Source organism: Rhea pennata, chromosome 3 (assembly GCF_028389875.1).
Source record: "Rhea pennata isolate bPtePen1 chromosome 3, bPtePen1.pri, whole genome shotgun sequence".
In the NCBI taxonomy this organism is placed as follows: domain Eukaryota; kingdom Metazoa; phylum Chordata; class Aves; order Rheiformes; family Rheidae; genus Rhea; species Rhea pennata.
The window spans coordinates 57092255-57111116 of NC_084665.1; the positions used below are offsets into that span (position 1 = coordinate 57092255).

General features: G+C 38.4%; 1 protein-coding gene across 1 annotated transcript in view; it reads left to right on the forward strand.

Moving 5' to 3' along the window:
- UST (uronyl 2-sulfotransferase) overlaps positions 1 to 18862 on the forward strand; it is a 176031-nt gene that overhangs the window by 140263 nt on the left and 16906 nt on the right. The window contains exon 7 of the mRNA XM_062572365.1: positions 1275 to 1432. Coding sequence (XP_062428349.1) covers positions 1275 to 1432 — 158 coding nt within the window. The remainder of the gene's footprint in view (positions 1 to 1274; positions 1433 to 18862) is intronic.

An 18862-nucleotide genomic window follows, 5' to 3' on the forward strand; every position in this document is an offset into this window, starting at 1 on the left:
CTCCATTCTCACACCTGCCCAGCATCCAAGCCTCCTTTCTTAAACTGCTTTCTAATCTCACAAGGAGCTTGAAGAAGGATGATCTTAGTCCATTTTTTAGGACATTGTGTTCTTCCCGAAAATGGACCCATGCAAAGAATGGAATGAAAAACTGCTCTAAATGGACGGTTTTTAAAAAGTACAGGTTTAGTTAAACAAGTTCAAAAGGAAGGCATGGGTAAGATCTCTGGAAAAAACAGTAAAATGAAGTAAACCAAGGCAGAGTGTAAAGCAGTAAGATTTTCCACATGTTATCCAAAGAGCTTTTGACAACTGTAAACCTACTGGGACATAGTGTTTGCAATAGCCTGATGGGAGTCAGGGAACAGGTGTGATCTCTGGCCACTCAGAGGTAGTATATGTGACTCAAATACTCATCATCCCAGCTCTAACCTGTGAAACTTTAGTTTGGGACACTGGGCATGTCCCTTATCAATAGGAATGCTGACTGCTGCTCCTAGAGACATAAATTAATTAATCTAAGTAATTCAGGATTCATGTCCTTGTTTAACTTAATTGTGCTTCCATGAAGCTATGAGAGAAGCATAAAAATTTACTGGTCTGCTACTGGTTTCTCTCAGTAGGGGAAACACAGAGTAACCTTAACCTGATCTTCAAAACAGGTAGCAATCAGAGCAAATAAATGTACATCTGGTAGCAGAGCTTGGGGCAGTCATGGGGTAATGAAGGAGAAAGGGAGGGTCCTGGAGATTTTAGCAGGAGTTTAAATTAATTAGACAAGGCAGGAAAGAGGCTGTTAGATTCCTATGTGCTTTTTACTGGGTAATAAAAGGCAGTGATTGCTCGCAGCAGCTCTCCTGGTGTTCTTTAGAGGACCCTACCATTTCTAGAGAGCTGTTCACCACCTAGGGAAGCCATTCCTCCAGTGAGATGGACGGGGTCATGCTTCTGAGTAGAAATACATGATTTCACAAGTGTGAGGTTTTAAATATCTGAGTGGAAGATGTCTGGAGAACTGAGTACTCCTGCACGTTGTTTAACCTCATTTTAAAGTGATCGTGTTTTTACATACCAAAACAAGTCTAGATGTTTTGTGGAAATGCTCTATAAGCCACATAGATGCCTTTTTGTTTTCTGTTGGACGTACAGCATAAAACACTGCACAGGTTTTCCTGCATTTATGTTTTTAGCTTAAATTTCCAAGGCAAATGCACATTTAAAGACCCATTCTCTTTTTTCTCTTCCTTTCCTTTCCCTCTTTTAATTTTGTATAGGGAGCCTGGTGAGTGGGCTCTTGAAAGAGCAAAGCTGAACGTTAATGAGAATTTTCTGCTTGTGGGGATTCTGGAAGAACTGGAGGATGTGCTGCTTTTATTAGAAAGATTCTTACCTCATTACTTCAAGGATGTGCTTAGCATCTACAAAAACCCAGGTAACTTTTTCCATTAAAAATCTATTCTTACAGAAACTTTGGCAAAACCTACATGACTGCTTGAAGGTAAGTTTGTGCTTTATTCAGTCCATAAAGAGATGTAGCTCCCTTTCAGGGAGCAGATTTGACTGGCAGAGGAAGGGCGCATGTTCTGCTTTTATTCTTAATGTTAATGTGTATTTTTCATTCCTGAGCAAGCTCTCAGTGCTCCAATGATCTTGCCTCGTACTGGAAAGTTTATCACAAGAGTGGCTTTTCTTCTTTTAATTTTGTCATACCTGCTCTCAGAATGGTGCCAGGGGATACATACCTAAAGAAACTTTGAAGAAATGGGGTAGAGAGCTGGACACTTTTGTACCAGAGGATTTACTTTCCCTCAGCCTTGACTAACAAGTGCTGTGATTTACTGCTATCTTGAAATCATACTTCACTTGAAGTGAGTTTAGGTAAAGCACAAATAAGAATGCTTATTTATAGCACCCTAAGTAGAAAGCATGGTCAGAAAAAAGACTCAAGTAGAGAAATGAAAACAGAGAGCCTTTAAGCTCTCCCTTAATTTGGTCTGTACCCAAAGTCAGATCTGAAAGGGTTCTCTCTTTTCTGTGTTCTCCCAATGTTTATTACTGCTCACTTGTTTAGGAGACAGCCTTGTGTCTTATGCCTAAACCAAGGAATACTGTACCTCTGTGGAGCTGCACGTGACATTTTGACAGAACTGATTTCATGCTTGTCTTTCACTGGGCCATCAGTATCCTATGAACCAAAGAGGGGTAGAACTTCCCTTCTTGCCAGGGGACTCGGTTGCATTCATGTCAGTGTCAGATGACTACAGCCACTGAAATATATGTTTTATAGCAAGTAGTATATTAAAAACACATGAATCAAACACTGCTTATCACTGGCTCTGGATTGAGAGCAGCTCTAACAGTGATCAATCACTTTGGAGAAATTACGAGATTCAGTAGGTGATTCTCCCCCAATCCCTGCAACCAGAACTCATCTTTGAAGACTTTGTATTTAGCAATGATACGGATACTTTAGGGGAAGACTGATATTCCTGCACTAAACATGATTTTAGTGAGTCATTTAAACCATTTAAATTAGCTGATTGCAGTAGGACAGAGAAGGCAGCTATTTTAAAACTGGACTTATTACTTTGTTGTAATGCTACATCCAGTCATAGAGCTATTTTTGCCCAATAGCAGATAGGAGGAGAGTGTGGGAGAGAATTGACATGAGAGCAGTGTCCAGTTTTTAGATCAGTTACTTCCCTTTGCTTTGTAATTTGAAGTATAAAAAGGCCCATTTTTTGTAGCATATGGAAGTCTTCTAAAGGTTTGTGGGATTCAGTCTGTAAGGTTTTTCCATAGGGATATCATCCCAGAAGGAGGCAGGGAACCAATAGAAGGAGGCTGTCTTTGCAATCAGCAGATTTCTCTGTGGGAATCCATGTGATTTTCTCTGTTGTTTTCTACGTCACAGACTTTTACTTCTTTCACAATGTGGGGAGCTAGCAAATAGCACAGTAGGATCTTGATTTTCATAAAGGTGATCTTGAAATTGTCAGATGTGAAACAAGTAACGTCCCAAGATCCTTAAGTGCTGGACAATCTTTCTCTTCTCTGCATATTCTGATACCTGTGGGAGATTTGGTCCTGTATTAGTCATCCCACAGTGATTTCTTCTGCTCTGGGATTTTTTGTGTAAGACCTGTTTTGTCTGAAGATTAATTTCTTTTCTTTAGTGTTCCCCATGTGGATTAAACTTTATCTTTTCCAGTCATTGTCAAGGAAGAATAGAAAGGAAACAGTTTCCTTGTGTTAACTCTCTCCTCTCTACTCTTTTGTTCAATTGCGTGTTTTTTCTTTCGGTCATGTTTCTTTTGTGATTGTTTGTGATCGGTGCTAACGCTTATGAAAAACTAGGAAAAGCAGCCAGAATTGGGGGGAGGGGGGAGGAGTGCTATGTAAGAGTTGCTACATAGTTGTCCTCAGTGCACCTTAGACCTGATCTGCAACACCCTCTGCTGTTGCATCATGAAGTGCTGGGAAGAAAAGACTATTCTCTCTGCATGGTGACCCACAGGGCAGCAGATATTTAGGGCCACGTATGGTGCCATTGAAAAGATTGCTTCTACTGTGGACTAATACTTACAAATTAGATCTATGCAATTTACAGTTTTGTGTGCTAACCTGCTGCTCCACCTGAAGTTCAGAAGTTTATTACGGCAGTCTTTCCTTTCTTTGTATAAAGTAGATAAAGCTTTTTGAGAACTTATTTTTTTAAAAATGACTGTATTGAGATGAGAAAAATACAGTGAAGGCCCCTGCACAGAAAGGTAATATATTGCCAGGCTAGTGAATCCCTGCACTGGAATCCACTGCAATAAGTGATTCTGGATTAGACACATTTCAAATATTGGATTTATGCGACTGCTTTGAAGCAGAAGGTAGTTGAAGGAAGGAAGTTTCCATCCAGTACTGCTTTAGTGGTATACATAAACTGGAAGGTAAAGTAAGAAATTGGTGATTGTCATCCCTCCAATGTCATGTTTTTCTTAACTGTGCCAAGCCATATTGAAACTTCTCTTTCATTCCTTCTTTGTCTGTAGTAGAATTTATCATCTGAGACACCATTTAATAACATTTATTAAGATAACCCTTGCTCACTGTCGTCCTCCTAGCAAGAAATCAAAGCCTAGAGACTTTTCATTTTTTTACTTATTTAATAATACTTTGATACTATTGTTCTGAAACATAGGATCAGTAAAACTATGACAAAATTGATCAGATAGATAATGGACCGTTTACATCACAGAACACAAATGTAAGTGTGGACATCTGTCTACAGATAATGACAGAGATAATAGTTCAGTGCAATATGATTTGAGCACTTTTGTCAGTGATGCTGATGATTTATTTCATTTTGTTTTTTTGTAAGCTGCCAAGAGGATAATATTAAGGAAGGGAATATTTTAAAGAAAAGAATGGAATGTAATTGGCCTCTTAAGTCATTATCACTAGCAATTGGTTATTGAGATGTTTAATACACTTGGCTTGCCAGCTGCTGTGTATTTTTTCTGTGCTGACTTTTCTTTTTGATTGTGTTCACTTGCAGTTTGAAATATGCATACATTTTTCTTGAATTTTGTGAGTTTAAAAAAGTTATCAAGTCTGTAAGACAGGAAATTTTTGTGTACAGAACGCGAGGAGAATATTTGTCTTCATTGCATTAATAAAAATGTTGCCTTCAGTTAATCCATATGCCAAATATTTTATGACTTGCATATTTTTATAACAAAGTGCAATGAAATGTGAAAGCTCTATTTGGTGGTAAAGTTTTCATGGGAACCAATCTCTTAATCTTGTAGAATACATTAAAGCTATAGGTTTCCTATTTTCTTTTCCTTTTCCACTCTCTCCTTGAAACTAATTATTTTCTTAATGTTTATATCAAGTCAAGCGTGAATGAACACTTTTATTGTGCCTATCTCATCCAAAATAACAAACACCACCTGAACTGGCAGCCAAGACTGCTTTTGACAACAGATAGGGAGAAAAATCAAAGTGTATGTGGGATACTGGAGAACAAGAAATGCTACTTTGTTTGCTAGATTTCTTTGCTAACACAATAAAATTAACTCACTATTTTGTCTTTCTTTTTCTCTGACCACCTGAGCAGATAGGTTCCAATTGCAGAGCTTTGGTAAGATACACTTCAGAATTTGGAGAAAGCTGACAACTGTATCGCAGCCACAGAGAGGGAACTTCTGTATCTAATGGGTAAACCTAAGCCTGGCACTCAGGCCCTCCTTAGTTCTGTGAAAACCTGAAATAGTTATGGAGTAACTTCACGTGCAAAATCTCTCCTCACTCAGGAGCACAACTGAGTAAAAACCTGTGGTCAGTCCTGTTCATTTTGGCTGGTTATAGCTTGCTTCCATAACCTGGCTATAATAGCCAGAAAGCAGAGGAAACTTGCACAGTTTATTTTAAAATGTGCATGTGTGGGTTTTGATATTTGGTGGTTTTTAAGGGGCACAAAATATGCACAACACAGAGCAAAGCGTGGCATATTCTTCCACCTTTTCAACTTCTCTGAGACAGAATAAAAATTAATAGCATCTAATGTAAAGGAACAGACAATAAAAAATGTTTTTATTATCTCAGAAGTAGCCCTTATTCTTTCATCTTTCTGTAGGAGCTCATCAAATTTCTTTGGCACCAGAAGCCCTAAAAACACTTCTCCCCAATACCAGGAAAAGAAATCTTTGTTTCTTGAAAGTTAACTTTTGCAATAGAGAATGTGTAGATCTTACTAATAAATCAAGAAAATTGACTAACTTTTTCAAATGATTGATTTTTTTCGAATGTAATGAAATTGGTCTTGCTGTCAACTGGAACAAAATGTACTGTTGGAGTAAAATGATGTGCTTTTAAGAAAACACAGTGCAAAGGTGACTGCACCTCTTTTAAAAATCACATTTACAGGGAATGTTTTTATATTACCTGGGACAATATTACCACCATAAATAAACATACTGATCCTTTAAAATGTTCATGAATGCCAGTGACACAAACTTGATGCTTTTTATTTATGGGTTTCTGCTTTAAACCCGTAAGGAGGGAGATGCTGTCATTTGTCTTTACTGCAAGACTGAGGACAAGTGAGGCAGATGCTGATGAGGCCTTCCTTCATGACGTTAGGAAAAGGTCAGGTGAACTACAGAAGCCTTTGCACCATGCTGAAGATTGCAGTGCTTTTGGGGCAGTGTCTTTAGGCGGTGATCACCTTATATTCTGCCTTTGCTCAGAACAAAATGAAAAGAAATAAAAATGAAGACAAGTGATCTGCAGCTTGTAATATTTTACCCGCTTCTCCTGGGCAGTACTTTCTGGAGAAGGTAGAGATTTGAGTGGATAGATAGAAAGGGAATTCTAGACATTTCTCCTGTGCAGACATACCAAATCTTTCTCTCTTCTACAAGCATTTCCACTCTTGATGCAAGAATAAAACAACTTTGTTGAAATTAAATATAAATTCATTTTTTTTTTTTTGCATCTTAGTCTCTATTACTTTCTTGAAACAAAATTTGAGAAAAATTTTGAATATGCTCAAATGCTCAAAAAGTTAGATTTCTCCAAAATGCTTTCTTTTCTTTTGCCTCTCACTCTTGCCTTTTCTTTAGTCTTGTACTCTTGCCTCATGCAGCTTTCTTATTTTTCCCTGAGTAATCCTCTAAAGAGGAATTACTGTATATGAAAATTCTCTATAGAAAAGGAAAAATCCAAAATTTTTGAAGGTAAAATATGAAGCCGGACTTTGGAACTCGCTAACTATTTCCATGGCATGTTCCTGTCCATTATGTGAAGCAGTTTGTATGCATGACTTAATAGGATTTGTCCAGAAGGTGGTGTAATTTCCCTGCTCTTTTAGGACTTCCAGGGGACTTGAACATTGTGCTAGTGGTAATAGCACGTGTGAATTTACGTTCTGCCTGGGTGGCATTTTCTTCTTTATCACCCAACATCTTGTTCTAAAAATAAAAATAGGAAGTGTGGCCAGACCATTCCTTCTTCTTCCTCTGAAGTCTGAACCTTTAAAATAAGAGTGCTTTAAAACGATGTGTATGGTAGAACAAGCAGTTTGAGACCTAGGTAAAGTATCTAGGTGTTTTGGGGGGGCAGTTTTGTTTGGTTTTGTTGTTGTTTTTATGAAATAATTTCCCAGTTCTCTGTGTGCAAGAAAGGAAAAGAGAAGGAGTCAGAGCACAGACCTCAAATGAAGTTTGCTCCCCGTCAGTCAATAGTATCTAAGATGGACTTGCTAGTCCGTCTACCACTGAGGCTCTGCTTCTTGGTTCGCTTTATAAAAATGCTGATCAAAAGCAACTGGTTTAGATGTTCAACTGTGAAAATAAGGTTTAGAGAGCAGGAACAAAATCAGACTGCTTGATCTGGGATACACAGAAGTTAGTGGATGCACCAATCAGTGATAAGCACAATCTGTGTTTTTTTTTTCTTCTTTTTCCTAATTCCATAAAAGGAAAATATGTTGTTTTCTTTCAGAGGATTCAAATCCCATTGTGGATAAGCTAAGCAGTTCTAAAAATGCAAACTCTTGGAAGAATTTGAGCACTTTGAGGCTTTCTCATGACTCTGTATTTTTAAAAAGATCCTCCAGATTCATCTCAGAGGCTAACCCTCTCTGTGGCAAGTTCTGCAGAAAGCACTGGTGGCTCATAACAACTGCAGTTTTTCTTCTGCTGAGGAAGGTGAGGCCACTCAGAGTATGTGTGTATTGCAGTGGAAGACATGACTGTAGCACCAAAAGATATGTACCCATGAGAGTTTATGTCTCATTATTAAAATACTGGCAGCTCTAGAGGTGTTCAAGGGCTTTTGGCAGAGCTTTGCAAGCCCACAGGGAGCTCGTATGCATCCATGCTCAGTCTGCTCTACTTACGTTCTCTGCTAATATGTACTTGTTAGATCAAAGTTCATTGGTATGTGCATGTTTGTGGAACAGAGCATGTCTATAGATACACCTTTTGACCCAAAATGAATGGTATGTTTCAAGGTGAAAACAGGTGGCTGAAGGCCTGACATGACTGTGGCTCGCACCTCAGGGAAATCTGTTCCCTGAGCTCAAGGTGCAGGGAGATGCAATTTATGATCCATCTGCCAAATGTATGAATATGATTTTGCTTCCTCCTAAAGTCTGCAGGTTGTGATATTTGTTTAGGTCAGGTCAGAAATTGAAATATTTCATATTGGCAGATCAGGCTAGTGTGCATAATTCATAAACGGGAATGAGTAGTGCTAGTGCTGATCCATGATGTGGTTGTCTGGCGTTTTAGGAGGTGCAGCAGCCTTCAAGGTCTCATCATTGAATACGGAGAAGAAGGATGACTTTGGTGCTTGCCAGTAACAATACAGATTTTTAAATCCTTAGTTTAGGCTTGGATTTTCATAGGACATAAATTTGTAAAGGCTGTGCTCAGAATGAGTTGTAGTAGAAGGTGAAGTCTCTGTTCTTTTAAATCATCCTTTGAAAAACCTAGATCAAATCTTTCTTTTCTGCTTAATTGCTACTACTTTTTCTTTTCTACCACCTTTCTGAATATGTGAGCTCATACACTAGCTTTGGCAACCAACAATGTATAGTAGAAATAGACTAAATATTTTTTTCGTAGAATCACTGAATCCTCCCTTCTTTTATGCTGTAATACAGGTTGCAGTAATACTGCTGACTTGGGCACTAAGGTCTTTTTTAGTAGAAAAGGATTTCTTTGAGAGGTTGCATACAGTTTCTTGACATGCTTGTCATGATTGTTAGCTATCTCTGGAAACTCTTTGCTTCTCTGGCACTGCCTTCCCTTGATGCACACAGTCCATGTTTGGTGCTAGTTTCAGCTGTTTGAAAATGTGATTGTTTATGAGCTCTTCTAGAGATGCTGCCCATACACCTCTGGCTGGTGTCCAGAAATCTGGCTTGGGCTCTGTGGTCCACTATTTTTTTCTTTTCCTTCTCCACCACCTTATTCTTATTTCTCTTTCCCATCAATTGTCAAGGTCTTTATTTGAAGCCAACACCTTTTTTTGCTTTCTCTTACCTAAGCCTCTCCAGAGGCTTAGAGTTTTCCCCTCTCTAAACTTTCTATATAATATATTTATACCTGTAGAATTATGAAGGCCGAGACCATCTACAGCAACATCTTTGTATTTTATTACTATTCCAAAAACATTCAGGCTTCAGATTTTGCATTTCATTCCACATCTTCAGGATGTTTGCATTGTTTTCAATTTCCTTTCATCAGATCTATTGATAGTCTGTCTGGTTTTGGACTTAACCCACACAGATGTAATTTCATACTTTGTTGCAGTAAAAATAAAATGTGTTTGTGGTCTAGATCCCAAGGGACCAGTTAGCCAAACCCTTGCATCCCACATATCTGTCAAGAACTCATGCATATTCTTTTGTGTCAGGAGATCATTTTGAGGGGCTAGTGCTAGTATCTTTCAGACAACTGGAATGTTTATTAATGAGCATATCAGTCGCTAAAGATGTTATGGACTAATAGCAGTGCTGCTGCTGTTCATCTTAAGTTGATTCCCTAATGCATCTTTTGAATGTTTTCTGTTCTTAATATAACAAAATGAAAAATTCATAGGCAACCAGTATTGTTAAAGCTCTGGCACAAAGGGAAAGCTGCATTCAGATAGAACATAAGTTAAACCTCAAATAATCCTTAATCCCTGATGACAAAACACCACAAACTTTTCAAAGACAGATAATTAAAGCTTACAGTGACAGTTCATTCCTTCTAGACTAATTTACCAAATAAAATGACAGTATTATTCTAATTAGTAACATTACAGCTAAACCTCTGTTTCTGTTTATGCTTTAGAAATAGCATTTCTGTAGGAATTACAACAGTACCAGCTTATTCAAATTACTTCCTGACAGCTTTTACCTCTATCCAGGCAACATAAGACACGCAGGGAGGTAGAATGCAGTTAAATTCTGGTTAGTAGGCCTGCTTCCTATTCTTGGCTACATCCCCAGTAACAATGCACAGGTTTCCATTCCACCAACGTGGAAACAATAGAGTTGCGCAAGGTGGCTGAGGCTGGAATCTGAAAAATTTTTATTAGTAACAGGCCTAGAATTTAGTTTGATTATCACTGTGTCCCATAATATGTTTTCAGGGCTGTTGTTTGGGGAGAAATATCTTTTAATGGAAAATTAAGCGTATTTGACAATACAGGTCATATTTGATGTATTTGGGGAAGAAATAGGTATAACATGGAACAGATCACACAGTTCTCTATTTACATTGCTTTTAGAAGCATAATCATATTTTCAGTCTAGTAAAAAAGGCTATTACATTTTTTACATTAGACTAATGATAACACTTGCCTGTTGGAACAGCAGTAGAATAGACTACATGTTAAATGATCATTCTCATCTCTGAAGAGATGAGAAGAGTATCTCAGAAGAGCAATGCAAGTAACATGAGAAGGTATCTGTGATGATTTCAAATGGAATCCTCTGAAATGTTTTAAAACATTTCAAGCTGCTGGCATGCAGCTTGCTAAAGGCATTAAAGCTATTATCAAAAGCCATTTTCAACATCTCAGAACCAGGTGGCCTGCCAGAGAGTGTATGGGACTGGTAGGTAACTAAGAGAGGTGGCAGTTGCTCTCAAGGTAAAGGCGGCCATAATAAAGGTAACTATACTTACCTTGTCTGTGGAGGAAGTATGGATGCTCTATGCTGTAACGATTCTTGGTACCAATGGATATGAGGAGCTGTCACAGACTCAAATGTCAACAGAAAAGATTTTAGAAAGATTTTAGTGCCAAATTGCATCTGAGATCTGTCAGTTCCTGGTCAATTAGGAGTCTTCTCTTGAGTTTGGAACATCCCAAGAGTGTATCTATAAATAGGTTAGTTACTCCAGAGTATGCAGTATATTGCCCTCTAAGTCTTAAGACCACTATTATTATAAGGAAAAAAGGATAAAATTAGTAGAATTAATTTTAGCAAAGTGCAAGGGTTGGCACTTGATTATGAAATAATTAATTAAGTTATAACAATTAAAATTAGCAGTATAGCTCCTTTCTCAACTGCTGCATGAGAGTCCTTCTGGTACATCTCAGGGCCATCACTCCAGGGGGATAATTTGTTCACTTGAGCATAACTTCACACTGTATACATGCTCCTTCCTCAGAGTGCCTTGCTAAAGGCAGACATTGACTTTACTTGTCTTGGTGTAGGAGGTTTAAGATACTGACAAGCTGACTCCTTATTCTTTCAAGAGCAATTTTTGGTGCTTATGCTCCCTGCTTTCTCAGTTGGAATTTCCCAGCCATTTTGACCTGTCTCTCTTGAAACTTGTTTTCCAAGAAGCTTTAGCAACAGAAGAGATTTTTACTAAATAGGGCTATGAAGATTCTCTTTCTCTTCCTTTCCTCTGTTCTTGGAGTTGAATCAAACTCACAAATGTAGTAAGGAAGAGTCCTCTGCTGCTCTCAGGGTTCATCTTTCCTGTCTCCTCCCTTTCTTCTGAATTGCATTCCCATTGTATTCTTTAATTAGTACGTTCTTTCCAGTCTGGCTGCTTTTTCTATCTCCAACATTTGTACAATTGTTACTGCACTTTATAAATCTCCTTGTTGTGCTTGTGGTATATATCTCTTTGGACTCAATGCGAATAACTTTTCAGTTATTTACAGATGCCATCTATAATACACATAACAGATTTGGTGTTAGGAGCTTTTTTCCTCCTCAGTTATCTTTTCTCCTTGGCAATGTTAGGACTGCTGCTAAGACTAGCATTCACCAAGGAACTGAAATTGCCAACTCTGCTCTCTTTCCTATCAGTTCAATCAGCAGATATTTTGGAAACGGGAAGGTAGTTAACATGACTCCAAGTTTTTAAAGGGCTGTAGTGGTGATCTGGAGAGCTACAGATGAAAGAATCTGATTTATTTGCTGGTAGGAGTTATAATAAAGAATAGAATTAATAGACAGTTGGGAAAGTCAGTATGGCGTTGTAGAGCTTCACAAATCAGCTAGCTCCCTGAAGGAGTCAGCAAGCATGTGGATATGAGATGGTACAGTGTGATTTTCAGCAAGATCTCTGTCTAAAAGCTCTTAAAGAAAATACATTGTCAGGGTATGAGAGAAAATGTTTTCCTGTAGGACAAAACTGGTTGAAGTTGTAAGCATTAAATATTTGGTAGTCTACCTTTACTTTAAAATAAGCAATGTAATCCCACAGGGACTGTGCTCCGGACTAGAATAAATGATCTGTTAAAAAGATAAGACTGAGATGAGAGAGCTCACTGCCAGTATGAAATCACCAGGAAAGAGGAACAGTGAAGTTTTTAGTGATCAAAACAAAGAAAGCAGTACATTAAAATTCAGCTTTTGTTTGTGTCCAGGCTCAACTTGGGACCTATGTGCGGTTCGGGAGATCTGTCCTCAGGGCTCAGGACTGCACTCTGCCAGTGCGCTCGGTCCTCGTTTTTGCCCAGGTCAGGAGGAAAGTGCGCATATTGTCAGATGGGTGGGTAATTTTTTCTGTGCAGGGAAGCAGTCTTCTGCAGCTTGCCATAGCCATTGCAGCATTTCTATGGCAAATAAATTCTTATACAAGGCTAGATCAAGACATGGCTCTCAGTTTTTCCAGATGACAGAAAATGATCATGTGGAAAAAGAAAGGATATTTACAGACTGCAGCCCAAATCACGTGGCAGCTGAGGGAAGAAAGTTCAGATTCAAGCTGCAACCCTAGCTGCGAAGAAGGGTGTTCGTGCTACTGCAATTATGATCTACTTTTAATTAAAAGTGTTTCAGGAGCATCAATACATACCTGCAGTTGATCTGATTTATAAGTTTGCTTTCAAATCCGAGTTCAGATCTGGCAAAAGATTGCAAGGATGACAGTGAAGCCAAACAAAGGTATTTTCCTTAAAACACCAGGCCTTATTTGCCAGCTAGACCTACCAGAGGGAGCAAGAAACTGTGGGAATGGTCTCTGGTTTTCTAGCAGTGAGCAGCAGCTGTTTTGGTAGCAGTAGCAGCAGCTCATATAACAAATGTTTCATGATGAATGCAAACAAAAGCCAGCCCTGAAATTCCAGCTCCACTATGTACACATAAAATATAAAACCAGTTCAAAATAACATAACTGCTCAACTTAAGGGATTTTTTCCCCCCTCTAAATAAATTCCATATGAGCGAGAGTGTTTGGTCTACTTGGTTCTCCAGGGCTCACCCAGAAAACAATCTTATCATACAGATTGAGAGTAAAATGTGAGCATAAAGAAAGATTAAGAAAAAAATATATTTTTAAAAGTGCATATGCAAAGAGGTGTGTGGTTTAGCGGAAGGTTTTGAGGATGCCAAACATGCCTACTGGAATGAAATTGCTGCTGATGTTTGTGAGTTAGCTCAATTGACTTGCCTCCAAAACAGGACTTGGAGAAATTTTGCATGCACCTCCGTGCAATCTGGTTTCTGAAGATGACTTGTGGTTTTAAAGGCATCTTCACATTAGAAGAGTGTTATGCCCTCTAGCATGAATGTCTTTCCAGAGAGCTAGCAGGAGGATTTCTGAGGAATGCAAGGAGCTGATGGGTGCATACTCAGGGGAAATGAGGGATTAGTATTGAAGAGAAAGAAAAAAAAATACTTGCAAACTCAGGAGAAATAGAGAAGCTATCCAGGGGGCAATGGCTTAAATTGTCATCTTCCTCCAATTGCACAAATTAAAACAACAACAAAACCTCAGAATTCGTAACTCCTCCCTGCTTTGCTGCTTGGTCGGAGCCTGGAACAGCATCTGTTGTGTACTCACACAAGTGCTCCAATCTGTTACTGGACCCTAAAGAATTCTCTCTTCAGAATCAGTTTGTTTTCTCCATGCCTTTCTTTGAGTCCTCTCTTCTGGCTTCCCTGTAATAATGGATTGATCAGCTCCGTGTATCCAAATAAGAAAGAAACATTATTTCTTAGTTTTGCGAGGTCAAAGATAAAACAATCTATCCTATCACCATGTCTTTTGTGATGTGATTCCATCTAATACTTTTTGTGTAGTAAAAATCTGAAATGAGGTGATTTCAGTGGTCTGTCTTCTTCCATAGCTTTCCTTTAAATTGTGTTTGGTGGATATATGGAGCTATGTTATTGTGTGATGTTTTGTTGTACTTCTTTGGGTACATATGCACTAAGATTGTACCTGTAGAACATGGTAAGTATTGCATCTTTGGTATTAAAAGCACATGAATGCAAGACTCTGCAAAATCACTTGTTTCACTCTTCTCCTGCTGTTGACTGTTTTGGTTCTTTTCCAAACAGCTGACTCCATTATCTGATTTCTCACCTTTTTTAGAATGGAAGAGGGAACAGGAGAGTGATGAAGAGCACCACTGGACCTAGCAAAAAAATACTTTTTTTTTTTTGGTTTGGTTTGGTTTGGGGGGAGGTAGCCAGAAGGAAGTGATAAGAATTGATATTGGAACAATCCCAGTGCCACGTTAGGAAAATTACATTAAGTTGGGATTGAAGAAAGAAAAAGAGAGAGAGCGAGAGAGAAGGAAGGAAGGAAGGAAGACCTAGAAGCAGGGCCTCACTGGCAGTCTCAGTTACCTTCTCTCCAGGTGTTAGAAGCTAGAGTTGAATTTTCATACGAGCAATGTAACACTTCAAAACTTCATTCATTTGTTTAAATCTTGCCTTCTGCTTTCTGTTCATTTCTTTCTTTTATTACTCCCTTTAATTTTGCATCCTGCTTCTCATTGTTTTGTTCCTTCTGATCTCTTTTTTTTTCTTTCTCTCCTCCCAGCCTCTCCATCCTTTTTGCAGTTATAGATCAGATGGTCTTTGAATATGTAATAGATAACATCAGCTGGTATCAGAAACTGTTGATGTACCTTACAAATAAGATGAACTTCAATAAAAATCTTAGGTCACTGTCAATATCACAGTTTATTTTCATGATATTCATACTGCTAAGTTAGTACTTAGACATTTAGATCTCAGTTTCAGTACAGGAAAGATATTTGTCTGGAAAACTAAAATTGGTTTGTCCACAGACATCCAGCTGAATCTTTGCAGTGGTTCATATACTGACTGTTGGAGATTCCTGTCCTTCTCTGAACTAGTATGGCTGTGGTACAATTGTCCCAATGGCTTGCCTAACCCACTATAAAACTAATGAAACATTTTTTACCTTTTACATTAAAATCATTACTTATTTTAGGCTTTCTTTTTAATCAGTGAAGGGAAATGGTCTTCTTTGGTTTTTCTTCTTTGCCTCTGGCTCTCCAGACGTGACCCTTCAGAGGTTAAATGGGTAGCTCTTGCAGGATTTAATGTAGTCCTGGACAGGACAAAGGCCGTCTCTGCTGGGCTCTGCAGAGCATACTACTCCTACTGTTCAAATGAGTTATAAACCTTGCACTGCCCTTAGAGGCAATAACCTGCCCCAGTTCTACAAGTCACTGAGGAACCTTTGCAGAGCTCTGTTGTTGTTTGTGTTTGGCTTTCCGTACACAGCAACCGGAGGTGAGGACACAACCCTGAAAGATGTGGAGCATGCTGACCTTGCTTCAGTAGAGCATTTAGTGCATGCTTCACGCTGAGCAGATGGATGGTCAGTGCAGCTGGCTGGGTGAAGCCAGAGCCCTGGGTGCTTTGCAGGACTGAGTGCTTTCATGGCATAAGCAAGTTTCAAAGTTTACTGCTTGAACAGGATCGTGTACTTTTTCTGTTACATGAAATGAGAGCATGGGATTAATGTGTGGCTGATACATAATGTAACTCTCCTAAAAGTTGGTTGAAATTAGACATGACAGGAATGAGAACATAGCCAAAGCAAATTAATTTAAAATGTTGACTGAAAATATTCACAGAAAAATCTGCTTTATCCTAAATACCTCTAAATACTATTTTGTGAAATACTACTATTTTAGTGCAAATATTTTGATGGGCATTGAGCTCTTATTTTATTTTACTTTTTATGTTTTCTTCCACTCTTCACTGTCCCTGTAAGTGCTCTACAAGTTTCTCAGTAGCCAGGATTGATATTTGAAAGCTCTTTAAAAACAACTAACCAACCTAGTTTACTTACTGGAGTATTCTCATTACTTAATTTCAGATACTTAAATTTTGTGCCATGGAAGCTTCAACTCTCTGCATGCTCGGTGGATAGAGATGACCGGTAATTTTCTTTAGGAGCCTATTTGATGCCCAGCATGAATGTCTGGAGTTCAGCAGTATGAATATCTCTTATTAGTATATGCTGGTATAAATTTGGGTACAGATGAATGTTATCAAGGAGCTTGCATTCAGTAGTGTTTGTAGGAATAAGGATAAAGTGTGCATATAAAAACAGTGTTTATATCATGCCTTATTAGTATTCTCCTTGCCCGTCCAATAGATAGATCTGTGCGTTGCTGATGGCTATTTGAGCTAAGCTTTGGCAGGGGGAGAGGTTGTTTGTTTGTTTGTTTGTTTTTCTTTTTCTTTTTTTTTAACACCTTTAGTACTATCTTTTCCTGCAGTGTTTCCAGGAGCAAAGCGTATGACCTAGTTCCCTGTAGCAGAAGCCCAGGACTTCTTTGCCAAGAGTAAAGGAGATGGAGGAAGAGCAAGATCTATTCCAGTGAACTCCCTGATTGATGACAAAAGCCTCTGCAAGAGGAGTGCTTAGAATTGCACCAAATGAGTTGCAGAAAACAGGAAACCTAGAAAGGCAGTTTGGATACAGAAACTGTAAAGGGATCTTGAAGAGGGTGGAGCATGGCAGGATAAACAGGAGCAGGGGATGATAGTCAAAGAAACTTGTTCAGCTGTTTGGCAGTGAGGTGATTTTGCCATTTGCTTCCTCCATGTTCTCTCTGAGGTTTTTTGGATGTTACAACATGTGAGATGTATCTCTGGCCTGGCCCTGTACACAGCTCATGTTTCATTCACTGAGAAGACCTTGATCTGTTTTTCTGCACTGAATCCTAGTACATAGATATTGGCATTTGTCCAGTTTCACCATAAAGGTATCGAGTAATGGTGCTTTTCATGTCTTCCTTAGGATTATTATTTCAGGTTTTGCAGATTTTTCATTCAACTTTTTTTCCTCTAGATTCTTATCCTAAGCATTCTCTTTCTTAATTTAGCCCATTAAGATTTAGTGGTAAGCTTTGAGTGCCTGTGGTGCCAGTTAAATACCAGCAGAGACAGAGTATAATCTGGGAATCCTGGACCTGTGTCTGAGATGCCAAAGATCAACTTTGAAGAGATCATGGTCTTTTCTGTGGGTAATTAGTTTAGTCCACAATTTTGTGTGATAAGCCAATTGATTTTCTTTACTGACATGCTCAACATGGTGGAAATACAATCTCTTTAAGACCAATGAAACAGATTCCTCTTGTTAGGATTATTTTATTTGCAAATAGCAAGTTCTTGCCAATCAGCATGGTGAAAAAGGGTGAAATGAGTGTTGCTGGTATCCAAGCTCTTGACAGAGAGATGTTATCTGGAGTAGGCTACAGTACATCTGATGAAACAAGAACTGCTCCTCTGGGACTGCAAGCCCTTTTCATAGCAAGCCAAACTGTTCTTAGGTGAAAGTAACAGGTACAAACTGCAGCTTGTAAAATCTTGCCTGTCTGGTGCAGCTGTGCCAGTGCAGGTGGCAGATAGCTGAAAACCTCACAGTCTCTATCTTCTTGTATGTTAGCAAACAGCTTACCAAAATGTCAGCCCAGTTCCTCTAGCACTTTTAATAATAGAACAGCAGTGAAGTTGCAAAGCGTATTTGTCTGTATATTGAATTTCAATATTTACTTGGCAGTGGCTTCTGCTGCTGGTAGATCATGGGATGTGGTCACCTGGTAGGCTCCAGTACATTTTGCTGTTGCAGAATAGACTATTTCGCCTATTTTAAGGGTAAACTCACTACTTAGCCAAAGGTTCTGCTTTGAATCATTGAAAATTATTTTCCTTGGTGCATATTTTTGCAAACTGCTTATAGAAATCAATCATTTTAATTCTTGCTTAATTCAGCTATTTAATTCATAGGCAGCTTCTTTTATCCTTCCAGACCACATCTTGGTGCATATCCTACTTGTTCAACAGGTTTTTTTAGAGTAGAAATTAAAAGTTAGGGCATAAACACTTCCTATCTCATGTGAAAGGGAAAAACGCCAATCCCCACACATCTTTTTTGTATTGTATACACGTGTGAATAATTTTATGAAGAAGTGGCATATACTAGGTTGGTATATTTTGTTAGCAATTGGCAATGATAGACCAACATATTCATTTCAAAGTAGTGGCAAACTTACACAGATTGCCATTAAAATCAAAGAAAAAATCTTTAACACAGCATTCCTGTTTGTGAGTCTTAGCACACAGACTGAGATAATCAAAGACAAGAGAAATACAAGGGAAATATTTTGATAAACAGATATTGGACACTTTACAGCATTGAATCACAGTTCAAATTTTCCCATGCTACATAAATATTCCCTTCACTTCCTTCAACCTCTTGCATTTTTCATGTCCTGCTGTTATCTGAAGTATATTCATAAGAAATGAAACAAGAATGGGAAAAGTAGATATATTTATGAGGACTCTATATTTGGTCAGTTTGGGGTTTGGAGTTTTTTTAATAAATGTATTTAATAAAAGTAAATGTATTAGGAATATGCCAGAAATACCACCAACCACTGTGGCAAACAGATGGATGAAGTGTCAGCTGAATGGGAAGTGTCTGGGTTACTATATTTCTTTAAAAGCTGATGACCATAGTTATTGGCCACACCAGGATAATCAGCTAGGAATATGTTTTTAAAGGAGTTCAGAGTCACAGTTTTATGTTCCCAGCACCCACTTTTGGTATCTGGCTTACAGGAAATC